Below are 25,357 nucleotides of genomic sequence, written 5' to 3'. Positions count from 1 at the left end.
GTGTCCCTTCAGTTACGTGCTGTTTCAAGTAATTATCTCGTAGCAGATGTATGAACTCCATTTCCTTTTTGCTACGTGATATTTCCTCCTTCCAATTGATATCACCATAATTAAAATCCCCCATAATAATCACTAAGCCTTCACTCATTGCACTAAGTTGCTGATGCATGAATTCAATATCTCCCCCTGTACTCCCTGGCCTATAGCAGCATCCAACTGTATATTTGGTTGCGTTGGTCACTATTTCGCACCAGACTGCCTCAAATGAACTCTCATTCATATGTCTATCATCATGATATACTACTTTCTTTGGCTGCAACACATCAGCTATCATCAACAGTACTCCTCCTCCTGTTCTATCTTCTCTATCCTCCCTGAAAATACTGTACCCATCACATTCAATTCCAGTGACCACATCTTCTGCTGACAGCCAAGTTTCACTAATGCCTACAACTTTTGGTGAGATTTCACTGACTAATGCCAAAAATTCTTCTCTCTTATTTCTAATGCTTCTAGCATTGGTATACAAAAATTGCAGATTCCCTCTAGATCTTGTACCGGCTTTAGAACTGATATATAAGTCACTAACTACCGTAGTCCTATGCCGATTTTTTCCCCCTCTCTTCTGCAATTTATTCTGCCTGTAAGGATCAATAAATACACAATCAGTGCTAAAGTTTCTCTCTCTTACACTCAACCTTTTCAATATTAGTTTCCCTGCCCAATAACTTCAACCTGTTCAGAAAACAATAACTTCTTCAATCTCTTATGTCCTTCCATGTTAAGATGCAGTCCATCTCTAGCATACAACTGCCTTTTTCCTTCAAACACACTCCAAACATCAACAAACTCCAGACCTCTTTTTCTGCACATTCTTGCAATCATATCATTCATTATCATTGCTCGTCTACTTAACTCGTAATTGTCAAAACGAGGCAGCACACACACTATTCTCCCATTGACACTTTTCCTCTTCACAATATCTAATAATGTTCTTAAATCTTTTCCTACCCGATTTATACTACCTCTCAGGTCATTCGTACCCACCATAACTATCATCTTGTCTGTTTCATGCCCTCTCTTTATTGCTAAAGCCACTCTTTCTATTGTACCATCAGCCAAGCACTCCTCATGCATACCACTCTCCATACCCTTAATCATAGAATCACCATATATTTTACCACTATTAACTTCATTCAAGTTCACACTCATGGACTCATTCTCTACACTATTCAGCATGACTCTCCCAGCTTCATTACTCAACTCTCTATTACTTACCCCCCCACTCTCACTACATCTCATTTCTTCTTGGCCACTTGTGGTTTTATTATGTTGACTCCCAATCACTCCCATACTATTTATTACTGAATCATTCACCAAAGACTCACCCATATGTAATCCTGTTCTAGTTACTTCAGCTAAAGTAATCTCTATAGTCCTAATTTCTCTGTTTAACACATTAAACTCAGCCTTAACTTCCAGTATCTCCTTACCGATCACTTCCACTTCCTCATGAAGAAGATGAAGGTCATTTTTCATTTTCATAAACTCCCGCCGAAGTTCTTCCGCTACGGTCCCGATGTCAGCTTCCATTCCTAAACGCTCCAGCCTATCCCGACACTTCTCACATACGTCGACATTTTCTTTCTTTTCATTTTGCCAGACCGACCACAGATCCTTCACATTTTTCGGTGCATACATGTAGCAGTTTCCGCAACGCATCCATTGCGAAAAATCTAACGCTGAGCCAGCCTTTCGTGTAATAGTAGAAGTCCTGCGCGCCGCTGACGTACGTTTCTTGTTGGACGCCATCTTTACACGTTGATATAGTGAAACAAACGGCAGTGAAAACACAATATATACAACACAGTTCTAAACAATAATACCACTGAAGGACACTTGTTTCTAACCGATGCACAATTTTAGCACAATTTGTGACAAAAAGCCACACTATATTTAACTTTAAAAACACGTTTTCTAGACTAGCTTAACTCGACCGCCACATTTACCAAGGACACTAGCGCCACTCCAGTTATAGGATACTTATAAATTTATTATATATATTTCTGTCCATGATAAAGATATCATGGACAGAAAAAATTACCAATGAAGATGTCTTAAAATCCATTGGCAAAGCTAAACATCTTGTACAAATAATCAAGAAACGAAAAACATCATATCTTGGTCACATCATGAGAAACAGCAAATACCAACTTCTACAAACTATTTTGGTAGGAAGAATTGATGGCAAAGGAACTAGAGGAAGAAAAAGAATATCATGGTTTGACAACATCAAGACGTGGACAGGAAAGAGCAGTGCACAACTGCTCAGATTAGCACAAGAGCGCAGTTTGTTCGCCAAGATGGTCGCTGACCTTCGATAGAAGATAGCACAATAAGAAGAAGATAGGATACTTAAATAGTACTTCCCTTTAAGAATTGCTGCTGTGGTTTCATTTGGTGAAATGTATATATGAAGGAAATCACTTTGCAAATGATAAAATGAGGAGCATGCATTTAGGTCATATTTTTCCAAAGTTCTCCTTTATGTCATACCTTTGAAGAACATGAAAGATTTTGGGTGTGATATGAGATGTAGGAAAGGATGACTGTGCCTTTGAAGACTTGCTGGTTAGTAACCATCTTGGGTGAGATTTTTAAAATCTTTTTGATCACGTTTCACCCATATCCATTAAGAGAAAGGGTGTGAGTCAGGTAACAGAGTCCTTTGTTTCTTTTTTTCAATGTTATGAGATGTTGTAGGCTCTGTCCTTTAGTATGAATATTCCTATCTTCTGGTACCCTTACCTTTCCTAAAATCTGCTTGTTCCTCAGGCATCTCTGCCTCAAATTTGGCCACAATCCTATTTAGAATGATCTTCAATAAAATATTATTTGCATGAGAGATTAAACTAGTAGTTCTATAGTTCTTGCAATCCTTCATATCTCCCTTCTTATGTAGTGGTGTGAAATTTGACTTCTTCCACTCTCTAGGCCATGATCCTGTCTCCTTATAATCAATCTATGAAACACTCTTATCCCTTCATCCCCTCCCTGTGGCCTTAATTAACTCTGCTGGGATTCCATTTATTGCTGTTAAGCTTCTGAACTTTTCTTTTAACTTCATTCCTAAGTGGAGGAGGTTCCAAATTGAAATTTTCCTGGTGAGAGGGCTCCTCCATATTTTCTTTATCCACTATGTTGTACAGTTTCTCACAATATTCTTTCCATCATGTTTTTGATTTCCAATTCTTCTGTTAGTAGTTCTTCATTCCAGTCTTTGATGACATTCAGTTTGGACTTGTGCATTAGGTCACAAACTAAATGAAATGTCCTTTTGGTGTTTGTGCCTACTTATCTGAAACTCTCTCTCTTCACATTTATTAGTATTAAACTTTTCTTTGTCCTGCTTGATGGCCCTTCTAACTTCTCTATCTAATCTCTTATATTCTTCAGTCCCTGTCTCTTTGTTTTCTAACCACCTTCTTTCAATTAGTTCTCTTGTTGAATCCGATATCCATGCTTGGTCATCTTATTTGGTCGAGATACTTCTTGGTTGTATTATCCTATATTATCACCTTGATTCCTTCTCAAAGCATTTCTGGAGAGTTCTCCTCATTGGTCTCCAAAAAAGCATCCAACTGACTTGATGCTTCTTCTGTAAACCCCACTAGGAATTACTCTAATATTCAGTCTAATGGGATGCGCTTGACTTGGAAGATTTTGGAGTCTGTCTTACTTTGGCTCTTACTAGCTGATGATCTGTACCACAATCTGCTCCAGGACAGGTATGCACATCAGAGATGCTTGTTTTCCATTGCTGGAGAGCCAGAATGTAATCAATTTTGTGCCTTGACCTATCAATGTTAGAGGTCCATCATGGGTGTTTCTGGAAGCAGGTATTGGTAATAACTAATATGTTCTTCTTCAACCTTTTGGTTCTGTCCACTGCTGGACAAAGGTCTCCCCCATAGTTTTCCAGATCACTCTGTTTTCTGCCTCTCCCATCCATCTCACTCCTGCAATTTGTTCCAGTTCATCCCTCCACCTTCTTCTCGGTCTTCCTCTTTGTCTTGCTCCATCCATTGGTCTCCACTCTGTTGTTTTTCTAGTCCATCTCTCGTCACTGCATCTGGCAATATGGCCAGCCCATCTCTGCTTGAGATCTTATCCAGGTATTTGTCTTCCTATCTCTTAATGTTATTTTTAGCATACTTTTCATGCAATGTTGTGTTGTTCTCAGCTTTTTGTTTAGGGCTTCTGTTAAAATCCATGTTTCTCCTTCATATGTTAGGACAGGAAGTATGCACTGGCCGAAAGCTTTCCTTTTTAGACTCATAGGAATATCACTTCTGAATATGTCTCTCATTTTCCCATAAGCCATCCATCCAAGGTGAATTCTTCGTTCAATCTCTTTTCTTTGGCACTCCTCAAAGGACAACAATTGGCCCAAATAAACATACGAAGTAACTTGTTCTATTTGGTTTTCAACTTTGACAGTTCTATGGTCTATGTATTTATTCATCATTATTTTTGTTTTTTCTCTATTTTTAATCCAATTACTCTGGAGGCTTCATTTAGTCTTTCTTCCAGATCTTCAAGATTATCTACTATTAGGACAATATCATCTGTAAATTTCAGATGATGCAGCCTTTCTCCATTTATGTTTATTCCTTTTGTTTTCCAGTCAAGGCTTCTAAAGACTTCCTCTGCTGCAGCTATAAATAATTTGGGAGATATGCTGTCGCCTTGCCGGATGCCTTTTTGTATTGGGAACTTTTCACTGTTTTTATATAATTTAATTACAGAAGTTGCATTATTGTAAATATGTTTTAGTGTTTCAATATATGGTTTCTCAGTTCCCTGGGTTTCAAGTGCTTTTAGTGTTGCAGATGTTTTAACTGAATCAAATGCTTTTTCGTAGTTTATATAGGCCAGACATAAGGGTTTATTGTATTCAATTGATTTTTCAATGAGCTGTCTTAATGTGTGAATATGGTCCCAAGTATTGTAATTTTTTCTAAACCCAGCTTGTTCACAGGATTGCATTCCCTCTAGTTTAGATTTTATTCTATTATTTATAATTTTTGTGAAACTTTATATATGGTGGGGAATAGGCTTATAGGCCTGTAGTTTTTAATTTCTTCCTTATTGCCCTTTTTAAAAATTAATATTAGGAGTGAATTGTTCCAATTTTTTGGAATTTTTCTCTGTTTTAGGCATTTATTAAAGAGTTTAGTCAGCTGTTTGATGACAGGGCTTCCTCCCAGTTTTAAGACGTCTACCATAATTCCATCTTCTCCTGGGGCCTTTCCATTCTTCATTTCCCACAGTGCCATTTCCACTTCACCTTGTAAGATCTCAGGGGCATCGTGTTCTTCCTCACTCGAGTTATCCATAGATGATTCTTGGATATCTCGGTCTTTGTCGTCATAGAGTTCAGTATAAAATTCCTGAATTCTTTTGATTATTGCATCTCTATTTTTTTATAAGTTCACCAATTTTTTCCTCTTACAGCAGCTATTTCCTTTGTTCCAACTGATATTGTTTGTCTTAGGACCTTCATATTACTATTGTTTTCTATTGTTTCTTTAATTTTCCTAGTATTATATGATCTAATTTCATGTTTTGTCCTTTTACGTATAGTTTTACAAATTTCTGCATATTCTGTTTTATTGGTGTCATTCAAATCTTTTTTGATATCTCTTCCTTTCTTCATCAAATCTAACTGAGATGTTAGCATGGAGAAATTCCAAATGGAGTTAGAGGACTTAAATTTTAAGTCTTCTATCTCCTGGTAGATTCCTACATGCTTCCTCTCAGCACCATCCCTTATAGAAGATAGGAAGAATCAAAATACTAAGAGTCAGAACCTACAACATCTCTAAAAACATAGAAAAAGAACAAAGAACTTCATTATTTCCCTCATACCCTTTTCCTTAATGGGTATGGATGCATGACGATCAACAAGATTATAAAAACCCCATCCAAGACTGGTGTGGTCACCTTCCTTACATCCCTAATGTCGCATACAAAATCTCTCATTTTATTTGAAGTCACGATATACAAGATCTCCAGATTCTTACACCTTTGAAATTCCCTCATTTCTTCCATCAAATGGGGAAGGGGTCTACAAGATTTACTATTCATGTGGCATTTGCTATGTTGGATAACAGAATGTTCCAGAGAGAGAGAGAGAGAGAGAGAGAGAGATCAGCATTTTAAAGATGTTGATAAGAGAAAACAACATAAGTCAATTAGTTTTTCACACAACCAGTGATGACAACATCTAATTAATTTAACAAAACACAGAAATACGTTAAATTGAACATGTTGTTAGTCATTTCAAAGAGACGTTTGAAATGCTGTGCACTCCTGTTTAGTGCAACAAAAAACCAAGACTTAATCCTGCCAGGTTGGTCTTCATTCTTTAAAAATCTGACATCTATATAGACCTGGGTTATGACATGCATTATGTTACAGAGTGTAACATTACCAATTAGTACATCTGCTTTCGCTCATTCATTGTTTATTCTAATTTGTATCTGTTTTTATTCTTTCATTACTTAGTGTGATATGTTTACCCCCTCTAGTTTGTTGGCATATGAAACAAACTAGTAGAGATTTCTAAGTTGATTAAAGTATTTTATGCTTCTTCACATCATGTGGTCATTAAACCAGAAAAATGATGAATATCTCAAACCACTGAAACCACTTTCATTTTCAGATATCAATCTCTTAGAGATGGATTATTAGGTATGAGGTACACCAGTGTTTGATGTTAGGCCCTTTTTGGTTTAAATATTATGAGTAAAATTTCCTTTTTATTGAGGACATGAAACTGAATAGAGTAGTCAGTTGTGTGGGTGATCTCTTCTTACAGAATGATCTGAAAAGAGTGGAAGTGAAGGGTTTAAAATTTAATGGGAAAAAATGCATGTGCAGTTTGGTTTAAAAAAAAAAAAAAAAAAGATTATGTTTGATAGATAAAAGTTAAAACTTCTATATAGTCAAGTAACTACTTGCCCATAACAGCCCATTGAGCCTAATGCATGGAGAAAGATGAGAAATGGTTAATAATTAACATTTTCATACCATGGGTAGGATAAAAGTAGAAAATATGGAAATCTTATTCCACATACCAAACATGGACATTTTTACTAGAGACTCAGACCATAGAAGAAAATTGATATATCCCACCTGTTGATTTATGACAGATTTTTATAATAATGTTTTGTGTGATAGACTTGATCGATATAATCATTGCACTCTGGTATTGTGGTTCTAAAAATGTTATTTTGATTAATGTGGAAGTAATAGTTACAAATTGTTACAAAAATGGTGGCACTGGCAGTAAAGAAGCATACACCCAGCAACACAGGAGGTTTCAACTTGGAGATTAAGTTTTTTCCTGGACTTTTTGCAGTGGATGTGATGCGACAATTATGTGCCCAAAAATGTTAGATTTATGGAGTGTTAGATTAATGATGAGAAGGAATGTTATAGCGTGTGAGAAGTGTAATAAAAGTGCTTGTGACAATAATAATAAAAGTGACATGAAAGAGTTGAGGCAAGTTTTTCAGATTAACTGATGTAATTGAGGAGGAGGTTAATAGGAAGAAACAAATATCTAAAGATGTAAATGACAAGGGATTAACCTCCCTACTGCCAATGTGGATGAAATAGTGACATCAAATTGCACTTCTTATCCATGTTATTCAATGGGTTTTAGAGCTTCGTGGCCAGTTGGGGGGGTTAAGGAAGAAGCAAGTATCTGAAGTTGATAGTGTCTTTATGTTGTCAGTGAAACTGGTACACATGGAGCTTAGTGTACCAGTTTCAACCCTCTACTTACATCATTCAGTTGGAGGCACTCGTTTGACTAATACGTGGCATGCTAAGTGGCTGTAACGTTAAAAATTGAGTACCGTGCTGAGATAAAGTTTTTCACCAAAGAAGGGCTTTCTCCAAGTACTATCAAACAGCAGTTGGATGGTATGTATGGGGATTCTTCTTCTTAATATTTCCCTGTGAAGGTAGGCGAAAGCCTAGGAAGAGAGAACATTGAAGATGATTCTCATGATGGTCAGCCTGTAGAAGTGATGACTGTGGAAAACGTCTCTCTCTCTCTTGTTAAGGAGGAACTGCTCAATGACAGGACAGATCACTGAAGCTCACAGAAATCTCAGCAAGGTTGGGACTTTTTATAACAACTGTCTTTCATGTCATTTATGAGAAACTCCACATGACAAAGATCTGTGCAAGGTGAGTGCCCCAACTTCTCTCTTCGATTCAGAAAGAGCATTGTGTGACCTGTTCCTGCAAGTTTTTAGAGCTTTGCCAAGGGAATCCATGGAGTGGTGCAAACCAGGTGAAGCATCACTGATAAAAGCCAAGGTCACTCAGTCCATCAAGAAAATTATGGCAACAATCTTTTGGGATTGATGGGAAATTCTCTTGATTGACTTCAAGGAGAGGAATACCACTGTGAATGCAAAATATTATGCTGCACAAACTGCTTGATTCCATAAAGGAGAAAAAGCAAGGAATGCCAAGTCATGGTGTTTGCCTGCTTCATGACAATGTTCCAGTCCATACAGCTATTATTGTTATGAAGGCTGCAGTGAAGGACTGGAGATTGAACTTCCAGGAGATTGAACACCCACCCTACAGCCCAGATCTAGCATACAGTGGCTACTACCTGTTCTTGAAACTGAAGAAAGACATTCGAGGGAGAAAATTTACAGATGACAATGAGGTGAAAGATGCAATTTTAAGCCATTTTGCAGACAAGTTCATAGAAATGTTAATTCAAAGATGTAAAAAGTGTGTTGAAGTAAAGTGACACAGTTGTTTTCTTTCTATCACCTCTAAAAGTTAGTCATGCTGGAAACTTATGGAATCACTGTCGTACTCCTCCACAATTTTGGTTCTAGGACAGAAGTTTCCATTTATAGACTAATATAACTGCAGTTGTGATCCAAGTGTTGAAAAAGTTGGTTAGGAATAGAATACAGGATTGGGTTGATGGACATAAGATTCTCTATGATGGTTCATGAGTTTATGAAGAGCAGGTCTTGTTTTAGCAATCTGCTTACATTTTATGATGTGACAAATGCATTGAATAAGGGAGATTCATATACATTGATTTTCTTGAACTTTGCAAAGGCATTCGATAGATTACCACATAACAGATTGGTTAGATAGATTGACGATTAACTGCCTGAAAAATATCAACAAGTGGTGTATGATGGAACAGCATCTCAGAAAAGGAAGGTGACCAACAGTGTTGTTCAGGGTTCTGTTCTTGGATCCCAGCTGTTTAACTTATTTGTTAATGATATATACTATATATCATTAACAAATAAGTTATAAGCCATCTAACTTATTAACAAATAAGTTAGATGCCAAAAGTATCAGGAACAAGAGGGAGTTTCTGACATTGGTTAGTGCAACCTCGCCAAATGTCATAGGCATTAGTGAAACTTGGCTGACAGCAGATAATTGGTGAATGGCAGCCTGAGAGTAGGAGTCAAAATTGCAGTTGACGGTTTGAGTCAGATCTGCTGCAAGATTGAGGCCAATAGTACAAAATATAAAGTTGGTTGCTGCTATAGGCCAGAGGGTTACAGGGATAATGTGGAAGACATTCGTCAGCAGATGTACAATAGTACAAGTAGAGTAATTATTATATGGAACTTCAGCTTTGGAGACAAAGAGTGAAAGGAAGAAAGATCACATGACAGGAAGGAAATGGAATTTATGCACTTACTGAGAGATAATTACTCAAAGTAGAATGTGATGGAAGAGATTCAGGGTATGAGAGTATTGGATCCTGTTATAGGATCAGAATATCTGTCTATAACTAAGGTGGCATTGCCTCCAGGTGGGGAAAGTGATCCTGTGGTCTTGACTTGAGACCACAGGATCACTTTCCTGTGGTCTCAACTTCTTAACATGGAAATTCCAGTTAAGAAGGGTATATGTGGGACTAACAGGCAGGTGATTATGAGACACTTAGGAGGCAGCTTGAAGCAATGCCATGGCATAAAGATCTGCAAGAGAAGAATGTGCATAGGGATAGTCGAAGAGTATCTAGAAAAAGCAATATCACACTGTATAGCCAAGATCAGGAAGATGAATTGGATAGGAGTTAGATGGATGAGTAATATCATTATGCATGAGCTACAAACCAAGAAAACATTATGGAAGGTGTATAAGAAGAAAGGTGACAATTAGCTCATGAACAATACAAAGATCGTGCAAAAAAGTGACCAGCATGGTAAGCAAGGCAGGCAAAATCAGGTTATGAGAAGATATTAGCCAAACAGGCAAAAAGAAATCCCAGAGTTTTTTTTTTTGTTATATGGCAAGTAAGAGGAAGAATGACTCTGGAAGGATAACTTTAATGACTGCAGATGGTAGAGAGGTAACAGAGGCAAACAAAATTGTTGAGCTACTGAGTGATCATTTTGCAAGGGTTTATCATTGAGATTATTGTTATGACAGACGTGACTGGGACTTTTGCAAGAACAGAGGTTTTAAAATTGGATACATTTAGTATATTTCAGAATCTCAATGTGAATACAGCTGTGGGATTGGATGGAATGTCGGCTTGCATTTTACAAGAATGTGTAGGGAGAACTGGCAATGCTCTTGACTAGACTTTAATTTAAGTCTCAGCTCTGGCAAAGTCCCAACAGAGTGGAAAATTGGCAAATAATTTCTTTGAATAAAGGAGGATCTAAGGAGGTAAATATATCAGGAGTGGTGGTAAAAGTACTGGAAAAGTTTGTCAAAAAGAGAATTCAGGAATGGGTGGATAAGAATATGATACTGTATGAGGAGCAGCAAAGCATTGTGAAGATTCAATTAGTAAATTACTAATTTACTAACTTTTTATAATAGAGTGACAACTGAGTTAGATAAAGGGAATGGTTAAGCAATGATACTGCTGGATTTTGCAAAGGATACCACACAGGATTCTGTTACACAAACTAAAACAAATGAGGATAGATAAAAAGGTGGCTGATGGACAGATAACAAAAAGTAGTATATGGAGGAGCAGAATCCAGGCGATAGCACCTGACCAGAGTTGTGCTGCAGTGCTCTTCTCAGACCAATGCTGTTTAATATGTACATAAATGTGCACAGAAGAGGAAAGTCACTAGTGGCATGCTCCTGGAATTTGTTTTGGGGCCATTGTTGATAATTTGTATGTAAATGACATTGGAAAGAGTTTAAATAATGATATACAGTTGTTTGCAGATGATGCAAACTTGGAGAGAGAGAGTTATGACAAGTCGAGCAGATGTAGCTTTGCAAGAGAACCTAAATAGATTGTCTGAATTGGGCAAGTTTATGGGAATGTGGTTTAATGTTGCAAAATGTAAGGTTTTAAAATTTGGGGAACAAAGATGGGATGCAGAGTATCGGATTGATGGAGATATTTCAAAGGAGATGTAGGAGATGAAATATCTGGGGATGATAGTGAACTTGAACTTTCATGAACATTTTGCTAAAATTGTGAGCACAGTGCAGTGGATTATGGGAATGATGCAAAGAACACTGATGCGTAGAAGTAAGAATGTTTTGATTCCATTGTACAAGACTTTAATCAGGCTGTGTATGGATTACTGTGCACTGATTTGGTCACAAGGTTTTCAAAAGGATGATGAGATGTTGCAGAGGGGGTTCAGAGATGATTGATTAAGTTGGTCTCTGTAATGTGGAATATGAGGACAGATTGAGAGAATGCAAATTACAGAGCCTAATGGAAGAAGGAAGGGGGGAGACGTGATCAAGACGTATAAGTTGGTAAGGGATAATTATCAGATTAATATGGATGAGATTTTTTATAGAATATCTGTAGATGGGACAGAATGAGAAGCCATCCCTGGAAGCTATATAAGGTTGGTGTGAGCAAGGAGGGTGAGGAGTAGATATTTTGCATGGAGACACATGGGTGATTGGAATGCATTATATGAAAGTGTGATGAGTGCAAGGACAGCAAATGCATTTAAGTCAAGGTATGGTGAGCTGTGCATGTGAGAGTGGAACCTCCCATGATGAGTCTCTTGACTCCATGTTTGCTGATGATGCAAAAGTTGGGCAGAATAATAGTTAATCTAGGTGATGTAAAGGGCTTGCAGGATGATTTAAATAGGCTGACAGTATGGGTAAAACATAATGGATGCCAATTTCATGTGGAAAAGTGGAAAGTTATGCATTTTGGGATACAAAGATTACAAACTGTGTACTACATTGAGGCAACAAAGCCAACGATTTGGAGGTTAGTAATAGATAGAGAGCTGAAATTTAGAGGGCATGTTTGTTAAAGTAGCTAGGGTAGCTCACAGGATTACTTGGTCATTGAAGAACACACAAACAAGCAGAAATAAGAGTGTTATCATTCCTGTTTACAAAACTTTGATATGACTGCATCTGTATTACTGTGCTCAGGTCTGGTCGCCTGGGTTTCTTGGAGATGCAGAAGTGGTGGAGAGGATCCAGAGGCGAGTGACCAAGATGGTGAGTGGTGTATGGAATGCTCCCTATGAGGATAGACTGAGGGTTTGTGGATTGCAAAAGTTGGTTGATAGGCAAAAAAGAGGAGATATGAATAATATTTAAATAACATTTAAGTTATTTATAGATTTTTATAGGATTGATCACCAGTTGGCTAAGAGGGACAGAACAAAAGGACATTCCCAGAAGTTGAGTAACAGTTGGCTAGCAAAGGCATTTTTCACTTGAAGAGTGGTGAATGAATGGAATGGATGGCCCGAGGCAGTTTTTAGTGCTTTGTGTTAATGGTTTTAAGGAGTATGATAGAGGCCCAAACTATTAACATGCTATGCTGATAGTTTGGGCCTCCCACGATCCATGGAGGCACCCATGCAGTAATAATAATAATAATAATATTTCAGTATGGTTCAAATGTTTGCCGATGATGCAAAGTTTGGTAGAATTATCAGGAGTAATACTGATGTTCATTCTCTACAGGAAGATTTGAATAGACTTTTAGCTTGGACAAATGAGTGGGGTTGCAGTTTTAATATTAATAAATGCAAGGAGTTACAGTTTGGGGTACAGAGATATAAGATGATGTATTGCATTGGTAGAGCTGTACTTCAGGAAATGGATGAGATAAGGGATCTTGAGATGATTGTAGATAGTGAATGCTCCGAGGGCACATTGCAAGTGTTGCAAGTACTGCACATCATATCACTGCTATGATAAAAAGTACATTGACATGTTCATATAAGATGTTGTGGTGTGTCTATATAAGGCATTGGTCCAACTATATATGGACTGTTGTACTCAAATTTGGTCACCTAGTTTTCATTGTGATGTGGAAAAACTACAGAGGGATCAACGACGAATGGCCAAAGTAACTCTTGAGTGTTTGAGGGAATGTGGATTACAGAGGTTGGTGAATACCTTCAAGTTAAGGGATTCTACCAGATTAATACAGAAGGAATTATAAAAAGAGTGGATGTTAAAATGGGAAGAATAAGAGGCCATCCTTGAAGGTTGTATAAAGATGTGGTGTAGAAGGGTGTGAGGAGTAGATTTTTTTTTTTTTTTACCTGGAGAGTTGTTGAGTGGAATGCATTGCCAGAGTGCATTGTGAATGCAGGGAATGTAAATAACTTCAAAGTTCATTATGATAGATATATTTCTGATTAAGTGAGCTTCCACTGTTAGTCTGTTGTATATTATAATAAACATAACTTTTCTGTTTGCATAAGTAAGTAGTCAGTGAGCTGACTTTTCCAGAGCAGAACAATTTTTGCCTTATGTGAGACAATCCATATAGTTTGTTTATGCCACTGTTTAATACACTGCTAGAAGAGATAGACTCCTTCAGTTTTGAAGTCTTGAAGCATGTTCCTAGTATACTTGCTACTAATTTATTATAAAATGTCAGATTTATAATGACTTTTTAAAACTGTATAATTTTGAATGATATGCATAAATTAATAATTACTTGATCTTTACTTTTAAGTTCAATCAATGATCCAAGTAACCTAGTCCATAAATCTCCTGTAGGGATTCTTCAACAAAGACAAGGAGGTAAGGCAAATTTTAACTGATCTTTTTGTTTGACTTTATGTTATGATGCTAAGATTAATTGGAAGACTTTCCCAAAGTATGCAAATGATGAACAGATATCTTTTATGCCATTTCAGAGAAGAACCTGACTGGAATTTATATAGTATGTCTGAATGTACCACACAGAGCCTGGTCATAAATTAGAAACTTTCCAAGTACATCAAAGTGTTTTAGAGCGGTCATAAACAGACTGCTTGAGCAAAAACAAACATTCTGCTTTATGACATGCAAAATGTGTGATATGAATAACTTCAAGAAAATAAATGAGTCATACCTTATGATTAGTACTGAACTAGCTGAGAAAGCAATTGAGTACTATAGAAATCACCATCACAAAAGTATGTAAAAAAATAATTTAACTCACTCTCCTTGAAATTGTGTAATGTGCAAATGAGCAAGATCTCAAGAATGTCAGCAACCACTTCAATGTTAATCTCCATTGCAGTTTCTAGTAACTTACTCAAATTCAGTCCTTCAAAACTCAATCATGTTTTATTTTAACACAATCTATTCGATCTAATCTTACTTATAATACCATAAATGTATCTTGTTAAGCAGAGATTTCTCTTCTCAGCTGGCTTGGTTGGCTGAGAAGAGAAATCTGAGTGGTTAGCATATCTCTCTCCAACCAGCAGGCTGCAGGTTCAAATCCTGCCATGGGCAAGAATGTTTGTGATTGTCTCTATGGCAAGGTTTTCCAATTATTTAAAAAATAAATAAAAATTATGAAAAATATAAAATTATTAAAACTAGAAAAAAAAATTCTTAGTCCATTGGTAACTATTGGTTATAAACTTGAATATATGGGAAGTCACATACAAAATAAAATAAATCACAGTTTGTAGCTACCAATGCATCCAAAAGACTTGGCATCATTTTTTGGATGCATTTTTTCCAGACAGTGTTTCTTACCCCAAACAACTGCTTATTCCCAAATTTATTTATTCTGATATGAAATATTGTGCCATGTCTAGAGTACTCATAAAAGCGTTTGAAATTGAAATACTTCAGCATACTTGATAATTCTTCTTTTCCTTGCAAAGTAAACAAACTGGGCAGAGATCACATGATTAACAGATTTAATACATGCGGCTCATGTATTTTATTATATTACTGATGAACCACAATTGCAATCCTGTTTTACTATCCCATTCTAATCTCCATAGAGAGTTCTCTGCCTCTTCTGCAAATACTTCCACTGTTTTTTTATAGTTATTAATTCCTCCACTTTAATCAAATATTGTAATAATAATACCTGAACAGATCAGTCAGTGAAGTTTAAGTATTTAGTTAAACTTCTGACTTTCTATGTCCTAATTATGCACACTCTTCATTCTATCCTGCTATCTGTCCTGTAGAACAAGTTCCTGCCAACAGCCTTTATCAGAAACTATGAAAGTTTAAAAAAAAAAACAGAAAGAAGAAATTGTATATATATATATATATATATATAAAATAACTTATTTCCATTTAACCTTGGCTCTTCCTGGTAGTACAAGAGTAAATTGGTAAATTCTTAACCAATAATATGAGTTTTATAGGTTATGAATCTTTCATGGGTGGAATTGCTTACAAAAATAAAGTAAAACTAGCTTAATAATGTGTGACTCACCCGAAAATGCCGTAAAAACCGCCTCTCATCCTGAACAGTATTTGAAGCCAAGTCTTATTTTAACCAAAGCTCTACATTGTACCACAAAGGAATTATTTAAAAATCAGATGCCTCCATGGAATCCTGAGACACATTATAGGAAATTGATTGTACTTCATACAGTGCCTCTCATATCTCCTTAAAGTTTTTTAACATTTGTTGCTCCTAACCACAATAATCCTAAATGATATTGAAAATTCTTACGTATCAGCGCCATAAAATCCTTTAACTGACTTATAAGTGTCTATCTCATCATCTCTTTTCTACCTGGTAGCCAAACTCTTCAATTTGTGTCAGAAATATTTTTATGAAGTGAATTACTGTCAACATATATACATAAAAATATGGCAAAATTCCATATACAGTCATATCAAGTTTACCATTGAGCATGAATGAAACAACAACCTGCATTCCAGATGTTTTAATAACCTGACCTCTTCAGGAAACATTCAGTGTCTTGTCAAAAGCTTTCCTTTACTGAGAAATGCATGCATCTATCTGCTCCACATGTCATCAACCATTTTCAAAAGACAAATTATTTTGTTTAGCTCTTCTGTTGGAAAAGCTAAACAAAATAAAAATCACGTTGATTGCTAATTGATATGACCAAACCTCTTTTCAAAGAATCCTAGATAAATACTATTCTTTGTCCAAATTGCAGTCAGTCAGATGTTACAAGGGAAGGGGGGGGGTGTTCTGGAAAGTTCTGATAAACACCTAGAACAAAAATGATATTAAAGTAACTGATATAACCAGAAGAAAGAAAATATCTTAAAACCTTTTAATCTCCCATGTTTCATTGTAATAATTTATTCTTTTTGTTTTAGGATATATAAGAAGACATAAAATTAATTTTTGTTCTAGGTGTTTATTAGAACTTTCCAAATTCCCCTTTAAAATCTCTCATGATATATGAAACTATGTAACTTTTTTTTCTTGAGATTGCACTTACAGAAATGTTAGTTTTGTCTATAATAATCTGTATTTGTAATAACTTAACCATGAGCCTTTTGTATAAATAATGTGGTGCATGATGTCATTATTAACACAGTTAACCCATGTCTATATATGGCAATTTCAAAAGACGTGAAGTATGATGTCACCACGGTCGAATGTCGATGCATGACCATATATGGAAGTTTTGAGAGACGTGCACATGCGTACAACGGAAGTCTGGGCCTTTATAAGCTGAATTGTCGAGAAGGATTTTTGTCTTACGGTTTTCACCTTCTCTTACCTTGGTCCGCCACCACATGAGGTCCATTGTCAAGAGAAGTGTCGTAGGTCTTGGTTTCAGAATGTTCTACCTGGGTCTGCTGCCATGTGAGGAAGTCTGTTGTCGGTAATTGAAATAGGAGTCTTGCAAGTCTTAGTTTTCTAACTCTTTTCTTACCTGGGTCTGCTGCAATGAGAAATATTATGTTGATCATTGGAACGTCTTGCTAGGAAAGGGTTACACATTGCCACCATGCTAATGGTCCTAAAGGGCATAGAATAATTGACTCAGACAAAGAAGAAATTTAAACAAAAAATTAATTTAAAAGGCAGTGCTGAATGAGAATTGTAAGTATTTATGTATGTGAAATTCTAAAGAAGACTGTACATCAAATGTGTGTATCTATGGGTACAGTAAGATGATGTAAATTGATAATGCAAACCTTAATTTAAACTTACTCAAGGTATGCTTTTTTGTTGGTGTATGTATGACTGGCAGGATATTCTAGATTGTGATTTAGCTTTAAAGTAAGAAATTAGAACTAAGTTTGAATTAGGAATAAATGAAAATAACAAATAATTTTAATGCAATTGTGTATATATATATATATATATATATATACACACAGTCATACCCTGACTTATACGAATCTGGAGTCATGCGGTTTCTTATGTGTACGTATTCCCGTCCTGCTTCACGCCTCACCACTAGTCATATCTTTCAGCCGCCGGCCGCATTCGCCAGTGTCACACATGCAGTGAACAAGCACTGACGTGCTTCGTGCGGTCTCCATTCATACATGATTTTTATAGTCTACAAACCTTGCGATTGTTTAATGTTATGTTCTTATAAAAATTTTATCACATAAAGAATAATAATGTCATCCAAAAGAAGCAAGTCTGATTCTTCTACAGCTAGCAAGAAAAGAAAAACATTGACTTTGGAAACAAAACTCAACATTATTAAGGATTTTGAAGGTGGAATGAAAATTTGTGAACTAGCAAAGAAGTTTGATCTACAGGAATCCACAATAAGAACAATCAAAAAGAAAGGTTTACAGATTTTGGAGGACATAGATTCTAACAAGGAATGAATTGTAGCCACAAGGCAAGGAATAAAAAAATCATTAGCTTGCTATTAAGAAATTTTGCGTGACAAGAAAAAGACATGCTGTCAGACGAATCTGTTAGATTTTATGAAATCACCGACATTGAAATAACTTTCTCTTTTTTTATGTACGAAAAACTACAATTATGATTATATTTCTTAAAAAATATAGGTGTTTTTGTAAACCTTTGGTTCCAATTTTATGTTTGTATATATAAATTACATGCAAAATTATATCCCAAGTTACGCGAATTCGACTTGCATGCTTTTTGTTGATCCCACCTACCGTGGAACTTCGGGGTTTTACTGTGTATATATATATATTAATGTGAATCGAACCATGTAATGTAGAAAGTTTATTTTTCACTTGGTTAGACTATAATAAATTTAGTTTAATCCTTTATCCAAGTGTGAGCAAACAAAGTTTGCACCTGAAAGTATCTCCAGGACTGGGGTAAGGTAGTACAACACCAGGCAACTTTTTGCAGTGTGGCTTTCGTTGTAGTCTGGGTAGTGGCTCTTCCTTTAATGCATAACATTATACATATCTGCAAGGAGATATGTTTTGCATTATGGGAGATACTGAGATAGGAGTGATTGTAAGCCTGCTCCACCTTTGCAACGAGTTGCCTGGTGTTGTACTACCTTACCCCAGTCCTGAAGATACTTTCAGACGCAAACTTCGTTTGCTCACACTTGGATAAAGGATTAAACTAAATTTATCATGTAATGTAAATATTATTTTTGATTTAATTAAATGGTTTGTGAATAACATTGGACTGATTCTGTCAACTCACTATCCTGAAAATTTCGAACCTGCATAAGATAAAATTTAGGTGATCGATAATCAAGCCACAACTAATTAAAGGTAAAGATTAACATAAGTGGGGAATACTAACAATATCTGCTTTGTCTTTAGTTTAAAATCTTATAATCTTGCACTCAATACATAGTCTAACTGGTGCAGTCATAAAACAAATCAATTTGTTAGACTGTAGAGTGTGAGGAGATAAGATCTAGTCGAGACAAATAAATGGTGACAGTCGACTATTTACGACATCTTATGAAGTTTTAAGTAAAGAACACAAAGATAAAACAGGGTTAAGAAATACGTAACAGAAAATATACCCCCCCCCATCCCATACTCATACTTTAAAAAAGAGACATCAAACAAACAGCAGTTTTACACACTCCCTTCAAACCATTCTGGAAACTGTCTTCCTTTCTACTCTCCTATGAAAAAAAGTACTTTCCCTTATCCTTGCTCATTGTATCAGGTATCTTGTTCTTGTTAACTGTGTTATTTTGAAAGGACATTAGAATCCAGGAACAGCAAGATTACATCAATTGCTTGGAATCTGATAAATGTGGTCTTACTTCATGTCATTGACACTAGTCACAGAATTCACTGGAATCTGACTTGGATACTCCAAATATATTTAAATTTGACTTCCTGGAAACGTGAAACTTTATGAAATTGTCTGAATCTCAGTTGCTCTGATTGTTTGCCTGTACCCAAAATCCTGAGAAGTGATCACGATTTGTCATCATCCACTGAGGGCAGGTTGAAGCTACTATGAACAACAGCTTTCCAATCTAATCTGTCTGCAGCCAAAGTTATTTAAATTTCCATAGGCATTCAGCCCAGTTATATGTATAATGTTTTCTATCCATTTCCTTGGTCTTCCATATCCTGGAAGACCAAGGAAATGTCTTTCTTTCTACTCTTCCATTTTAAAGAATTTGAGGAAACTATCAGCAGGCATTATGTGGTATACCATTGTAACTGTTTTTCTTTGATTCATGCTATTATTGGAACATGGTAGTGTTATTTTTCTCTGATTTCCAGATTGGTTTTCATTTTAGTCTGTGCAGTTTTATTTATTTTTCTTAAGCACCGTGTTTTCACAACCTGTCAATCTTTGTTCTTCCTTCCGTTTATTAATCCAAGTCTCTGCACTATAAAGAACTGTGTAGAGTAATCACATTTAATTGTAATCATGATTACAATTAAATTTTAACAAGGATGAAGTATTGGAGGCATTAAACCTATTGACTGTTATTCACTTCATAAAAAAAAAAAACTAGTCTACACTTAATTAATCTGCCCTCATATTCAACATTGCATAGTCTTAATATCAATGTAGTTATTTGTCTCTGCATTTCCTCCTCTGTTTCTACATCTCTCTAAAATTCAGTCAACCAGATCTGTTATCTAAGCAGTTGGAACATGGCTATAATTATCAAAGAAATAGTGACTTCGTTATCCCTACTCATCTTTGTCCTTCTCAACATAGCATTTATACATTTATTTATTTATGCCTTTGCAATATGCCTCTAAACTTGCTCCGAAATTGGCAACTTCTTCCCAATATCATACTTATATCCTGAATCTTGCTATGTTAATTACACATACCTTTTCAAGACTTGCACAACCACTCCAGAAATGCTAATTAGTCTATAGTTTGCTGCCTCTGCATAGGCAACAGATTATAGACTAATTAACAGATTCGGTGAATGAGACCATCTTATCCTTTTTTTACTCTTTTGGTACTCTGCCATAGTTAAAAATCAATGTAAACAACCATGTCAAAGGTACTACCAATTCTTTTGCACATTTTCTTTAATGTAAAACATACTGATATCTCATCAAGGTCCATTGTTATATTAAAATCTCTTTATCACCACCTCCATTTTTTTCATTTGTTCTGCCTTGCAGTATTGGGTATTATATCATTTATACATGGTTAGTATACACTGGCAAAGTAGATGCTTAATAATAAATAATCAGTTTCTTCTTCTACTGAAATATCACTTTGATGTCATTTACATTCATGAAAGCTATTCTTCTAGAATCATTTTATGCATTACTAAAAGAAAGAGCCATAAAGTTTGATTTTGGCGATGCAAAATTGCGTACACAAAGTAGATACTAGATCCAACATTATTTTAAAGCCGAATGTTTGTAGAAACTATGAAAGTTTCATAAGTTTACCTGAGAGTTTTCAAGAATACAATCCTCAGCATTCCTGAGTTGCCTTAGCTTGCACTACTTAAAAGATCCTCAGTTTCCTTAAAAGAAACTTGCGAAAAAGAAATCAGGGATGATAAAGGTGGAAAGTGAAGGAACATTAAATGAGAAAGCAGTGACAGAAGGGTGGTAGAAAATATTCAAAGCAAATGTAGTCATGCACAGTGAGTTCTATATTATTTGAATAACTTGGGAAACAGCATCTTTGAACAATGGAGTTGTCTGCATACTTTCCTGCAATATATAATCATATGCTAAAGTGGTGCCATTATATGTTGGATATGAATTTTGTCATCACTATATTAGTGCTCTTGGTCATATCACAAATTTCATAGAACTATTAATTTATAATGCATACAGAAAAACAAAATTGTTGATGGAAAAGAAAAAAAATAAAGATGCCTGATCAGTACTTTGGAATATGAAATGTTAGTTTTTTAAAATTGACATAAAACTCTTACAACATTGAAACAGATATGAATATACGAAGAAAGCACAGAAAACATATCACTTTCATCTTATATATAAAAGAAGAATAAATATATTTCTTAATCAAATATGAGTTAATGAATATGCATATTCATTTCATGTTGTGTGTTCTAGACTAATTTTACGAAGCTAAATATTTCACATTTAAAACAAACATATAGTTCAGGTGCATGTATTCTTTTTAATAGAATCATACTCACCAGTGTGAGATGAACATTAAAAACACGTAAAAAGCAACAACTTACCCCAAAACAATCATAATGTTATTTATTTTTCTAATAAAAGTGCAGGAAAAAAAATTATGATTTCCAAAATTATTTACCTACTTGGCATCAAATAATATTTATTTATCAAATAATTATTATTATTACATCACACCTCTAGGGAGTTCAAAGACTCATCAAGGAAGGGCATCTACTCTACAACTCTTCGTCTCACTACTCCATCAACCTTCTTCATCTAACTCTACCACCACTAGTACTTTCACAGACAATCACAAACATCCATGCCATGATTCAAACTCACAGCCTTTTGGCTGGAGAGTGGATACACTAGCCACTCGGCCAACCCTTTTCCTTTTTTTGAAATATAGTTCTAAAGCTTTTTAAAGTCCTTTTGCTTAACTGCAGGAGAAAAAAAAAGTGTTTATAAGAATGATTATCATACATCTAATACTAATATGCATTTCAACAATAAAAACAATGCTCAGTTCATAGAACTTCTCTTAAATCTTTCAGTACTGAATTATGAAGTGTAGTCATGATAAACTATTAAAAGTACTTTAGAGCAATTTCAGGAGTATCTTTAAAGAGACAAATTTTATTTATCTGCTCGATTACAATTACATATTTCAGCGAAACTTTACATATCCTTGTAAATTATAACCTGGAATGCCAGTAGAAATGGAAAAAATTGTTACAGAACTAGCAAGTATTAACGTAATGGTAGCCAATTTCATTTTATTTTGATGAATTATTACTATTTTCCTAAATAATAATAAGCAAAATAGTAAAATTCATTTCACTTTTGTAGTCAAAAAAGAGGTTACAAAATTCATTTTTCTTAAAGAATTCATACTCACTTAACTGTCAGTCAGTAAACTTTTCAGACTAAATATAAGTTAATTACCCAATATGATGTTATATTCCTGAGGTCATAAGTGCCACATAATAGAACCTTTGCTGTTGTCATACTTATAGTACGACAACGGTAAAGGTAACAAACGTAGGAAAGTATAAGCATGTTTACAGAATATCTGGTACCTGCCCACCATGGAAAGGTAGCTGGCATAAACATATTATCACTCAGTTGACTTCATAGGATGAAACAAACCAAATTGACAAGATCAGAAGATATAAATTATTATAAATGTCATGTTTGTGATATGTGCAAAGATTTTTTTTTTTTTTTTTTCGATAGAGAAAAAAACATAAGTGTAGAAACTAAACATTCATTCTGTGAAGTAAGTTTTAACTAGGATTATGAATACAAAACTTAATTCAGAACAAACAACTAACTTTTTAAAACTTGGATATATGCAATAAATTAGGGTTAAACAATAATCATTTTGTGATTATCTGGAATAAAATTCTTAAAATAAAAAGCAAAACTAACAAAAAAATTATAATTTTGAGATTGCTTTTTCTACAAAGATAAAAATATTCACAAAATATTTATGTAATTCCATAAATATTGTATATCTTCTTATATTATTTTGTTATACTTTTGTGTATACCCATCATGGTCCTTTCTTTTATGATAAAAAAATCATATATTACTGTATAGAAGTTTCTCTTATTTTTGTCCTGCCATTAACAATAAACTATAATTATAAGATGAAAGGACCAGAAATATTAATATATATATCATACAGGGGTGCTTAAGGGTCAAAGCTGTATAACTGAGAGGAGACCTCCACATAGCCTTTAAAGGAATGCGGAGAACCGACCAGGGCTTCTGACCTAATGTCCAATCCTCACCTTCTCGTGGTGCACCCTGTTGGGTATCTACTTGGATACTGAACGGACGAGGATGGGCTGGCAATTTGGGATTTAGCCGACCAAATTGTATTCTTATTGGTTAAACCAAAATAAAAAATGATGGTACAACATGACAAAATTTCATGCCGGCTGGGGCGTCGCCCGGTTAAACAAGGCCCCCGTTGTTTTCACCAGGGAACCAGGGTGAACAGCGAAAAGTCAGCTACTGGAACAAATCTGAAAACAAACCCCAACTCAACATCACCAGAGTTAAAGATCGGTACTATCAACGTAAGAAGCCTGAATGGCAAAGAAATGGAGCTAGCTGAGGAATTAGATAAGTACCAGATCGACATAATATGGGTGACTGAAACAAAAAAGACCAAAACTGGTGAGATCTTTCTGAGCAATAAATACAAAATGTTATATTCAGGCAATGACAATCAAGGAAAAGAAGGAGTAGCCATAGTATTCAACACAAAATACGAGGCTAATCTTCTTGAATGGCAGTCAGTCTCAAGTAGAGTAATGTGGGCAAATATGAGAATGGGGAACTGGACAATGAGACTTATTTGTGCCTATGGTCCCACAGAAGGTTCTACTAAGGTAGAAGTGGAGGAATTTTTTGAGGCTTTAGAAAAAGCAACTGACACAATGAAAAATGAAAAGTTGGTCCTTGTTGGGGATCTAAATAGTAGAGTAGGAAATGATTGTGAGACATACAAAAATATTTTGGGAAAATTTGGAGAAAAGAGCAAAGCTAATAATAATGGCAAATATCTGTTGGATTTCTGCTCAGGACATGGACTGGTTATTACTAACACCATGTTCCAACATAAAAATGTGCACAAATTCACATGGAGAGAAGAGGCAAGTACTAAGAAAAGTCTCATTGAATATGTTATTGTTGATAGTGATGTTTTCTCCCTGGTGCAGGACACCAGAGTGTACAGAGGATTTGAAATTGGAAGTGATCACTATTTAGTCTTGAGCAGGATAAAATTGAATTTCATATTGAAAAGAATAACATGTAAGAAAGTTTTAAAGCGAATAAAAGTTGAGCAGCTCTCAGATGTGAACTGTAGACTAAAATACAGAAATATTATTGAAAAGAAAATGAAAGAGTTTGAGAACAGGAATCAAACCTTGGAGATTCAGTGGCAAACTCTGAAGGAAACATTGATTGATTCTGCCAGAGAGGCATGTGGTGAGGTTGTGTGCAAGGATAAAAAAAATCAGAACTCCCTGGTGGACACAGGAAGTTAAAGAGGCAGTGAAGGAAAAGAAGAAAGCATATCAAAAGTTCCTGGCAAATAAGTCAGCTTTTACTCTTACAGAATACAGAGACAAATGTAAGAAAGCTAAACAGTGTGTAAAACTAGCTAAACAAAAGTCATGGGAGGACTTTGGCAAGAATATAGAAAATAAATATCAAGAAGGCGGCAAAATATTCTGGAGGTTGTTGAAGAAGCTTAGGAATGGAGGAAAGAGTGCTGTAAAAGGAATTAGAGATGATAAAGGTGAAATGAAAACAGGAGAAAAAGATATCCTTGAAGTATGGAGTAATTACTTTGAAAAACTGCTAAATGAAACAAGCAGTGATGACAGCACAGTGATAAAAAACACTGACCAGGCATGCAGTCAGGAATACATATCCATACTTGAAGTAGAAAAAGCCATCAAAGGCTTGAAATGTGGAAAGGCAGGAGGAGTAGATGATATTCGACCAGAAATGCTGAAGTATGGTGGTATAAGAGTCTTACAGT

General features: G+C 35.4%; 1 protein-coding gene across 1 annotated transcript in view; it reads left to right on the top strand.

The window, feature by feature from the left end:
* The window catches only part of LOC150100021 (uncharacterized), a 266,152-nt gene that overhangs the window by 124,741 nt on the left and 116,054 nt on the right, over positions 1-25,357 (top strand). Inside the window, exon 9 of the mRNA XM_090403196.1 lies at positions 14,012-14,079. Coding sequence (XP_090259322.1) covers positions 14,012-14,079 — 68 coding nt within the window. The remainder of the gene's footprint in view (positions 1-14,011; positions 14,080-25,357) is intronic.

Source organism: Typopeltis vanoorti, chromosome 13 (genome assembly GCF_054136105.1).
Source record: "Typopeltis vanoorti isolate ZY-2024b chromosome 13, IOZ_Tvanoo_1.0, whole genome shotgun sequence".
Classification (NCBI taxonomy): domain Eukaryota; kingdom Metazoa; phylum Arthropoda; class Arachnida; order Uropygi; family Thelyphonidae; genus Typopeltis; species Typopeltis vanoorti.
The sequence above is the reverse complement of the archived record's forward strand: the minus strand, read 5'-3'. Positions and strand labels throughout refer to the sequence as shown.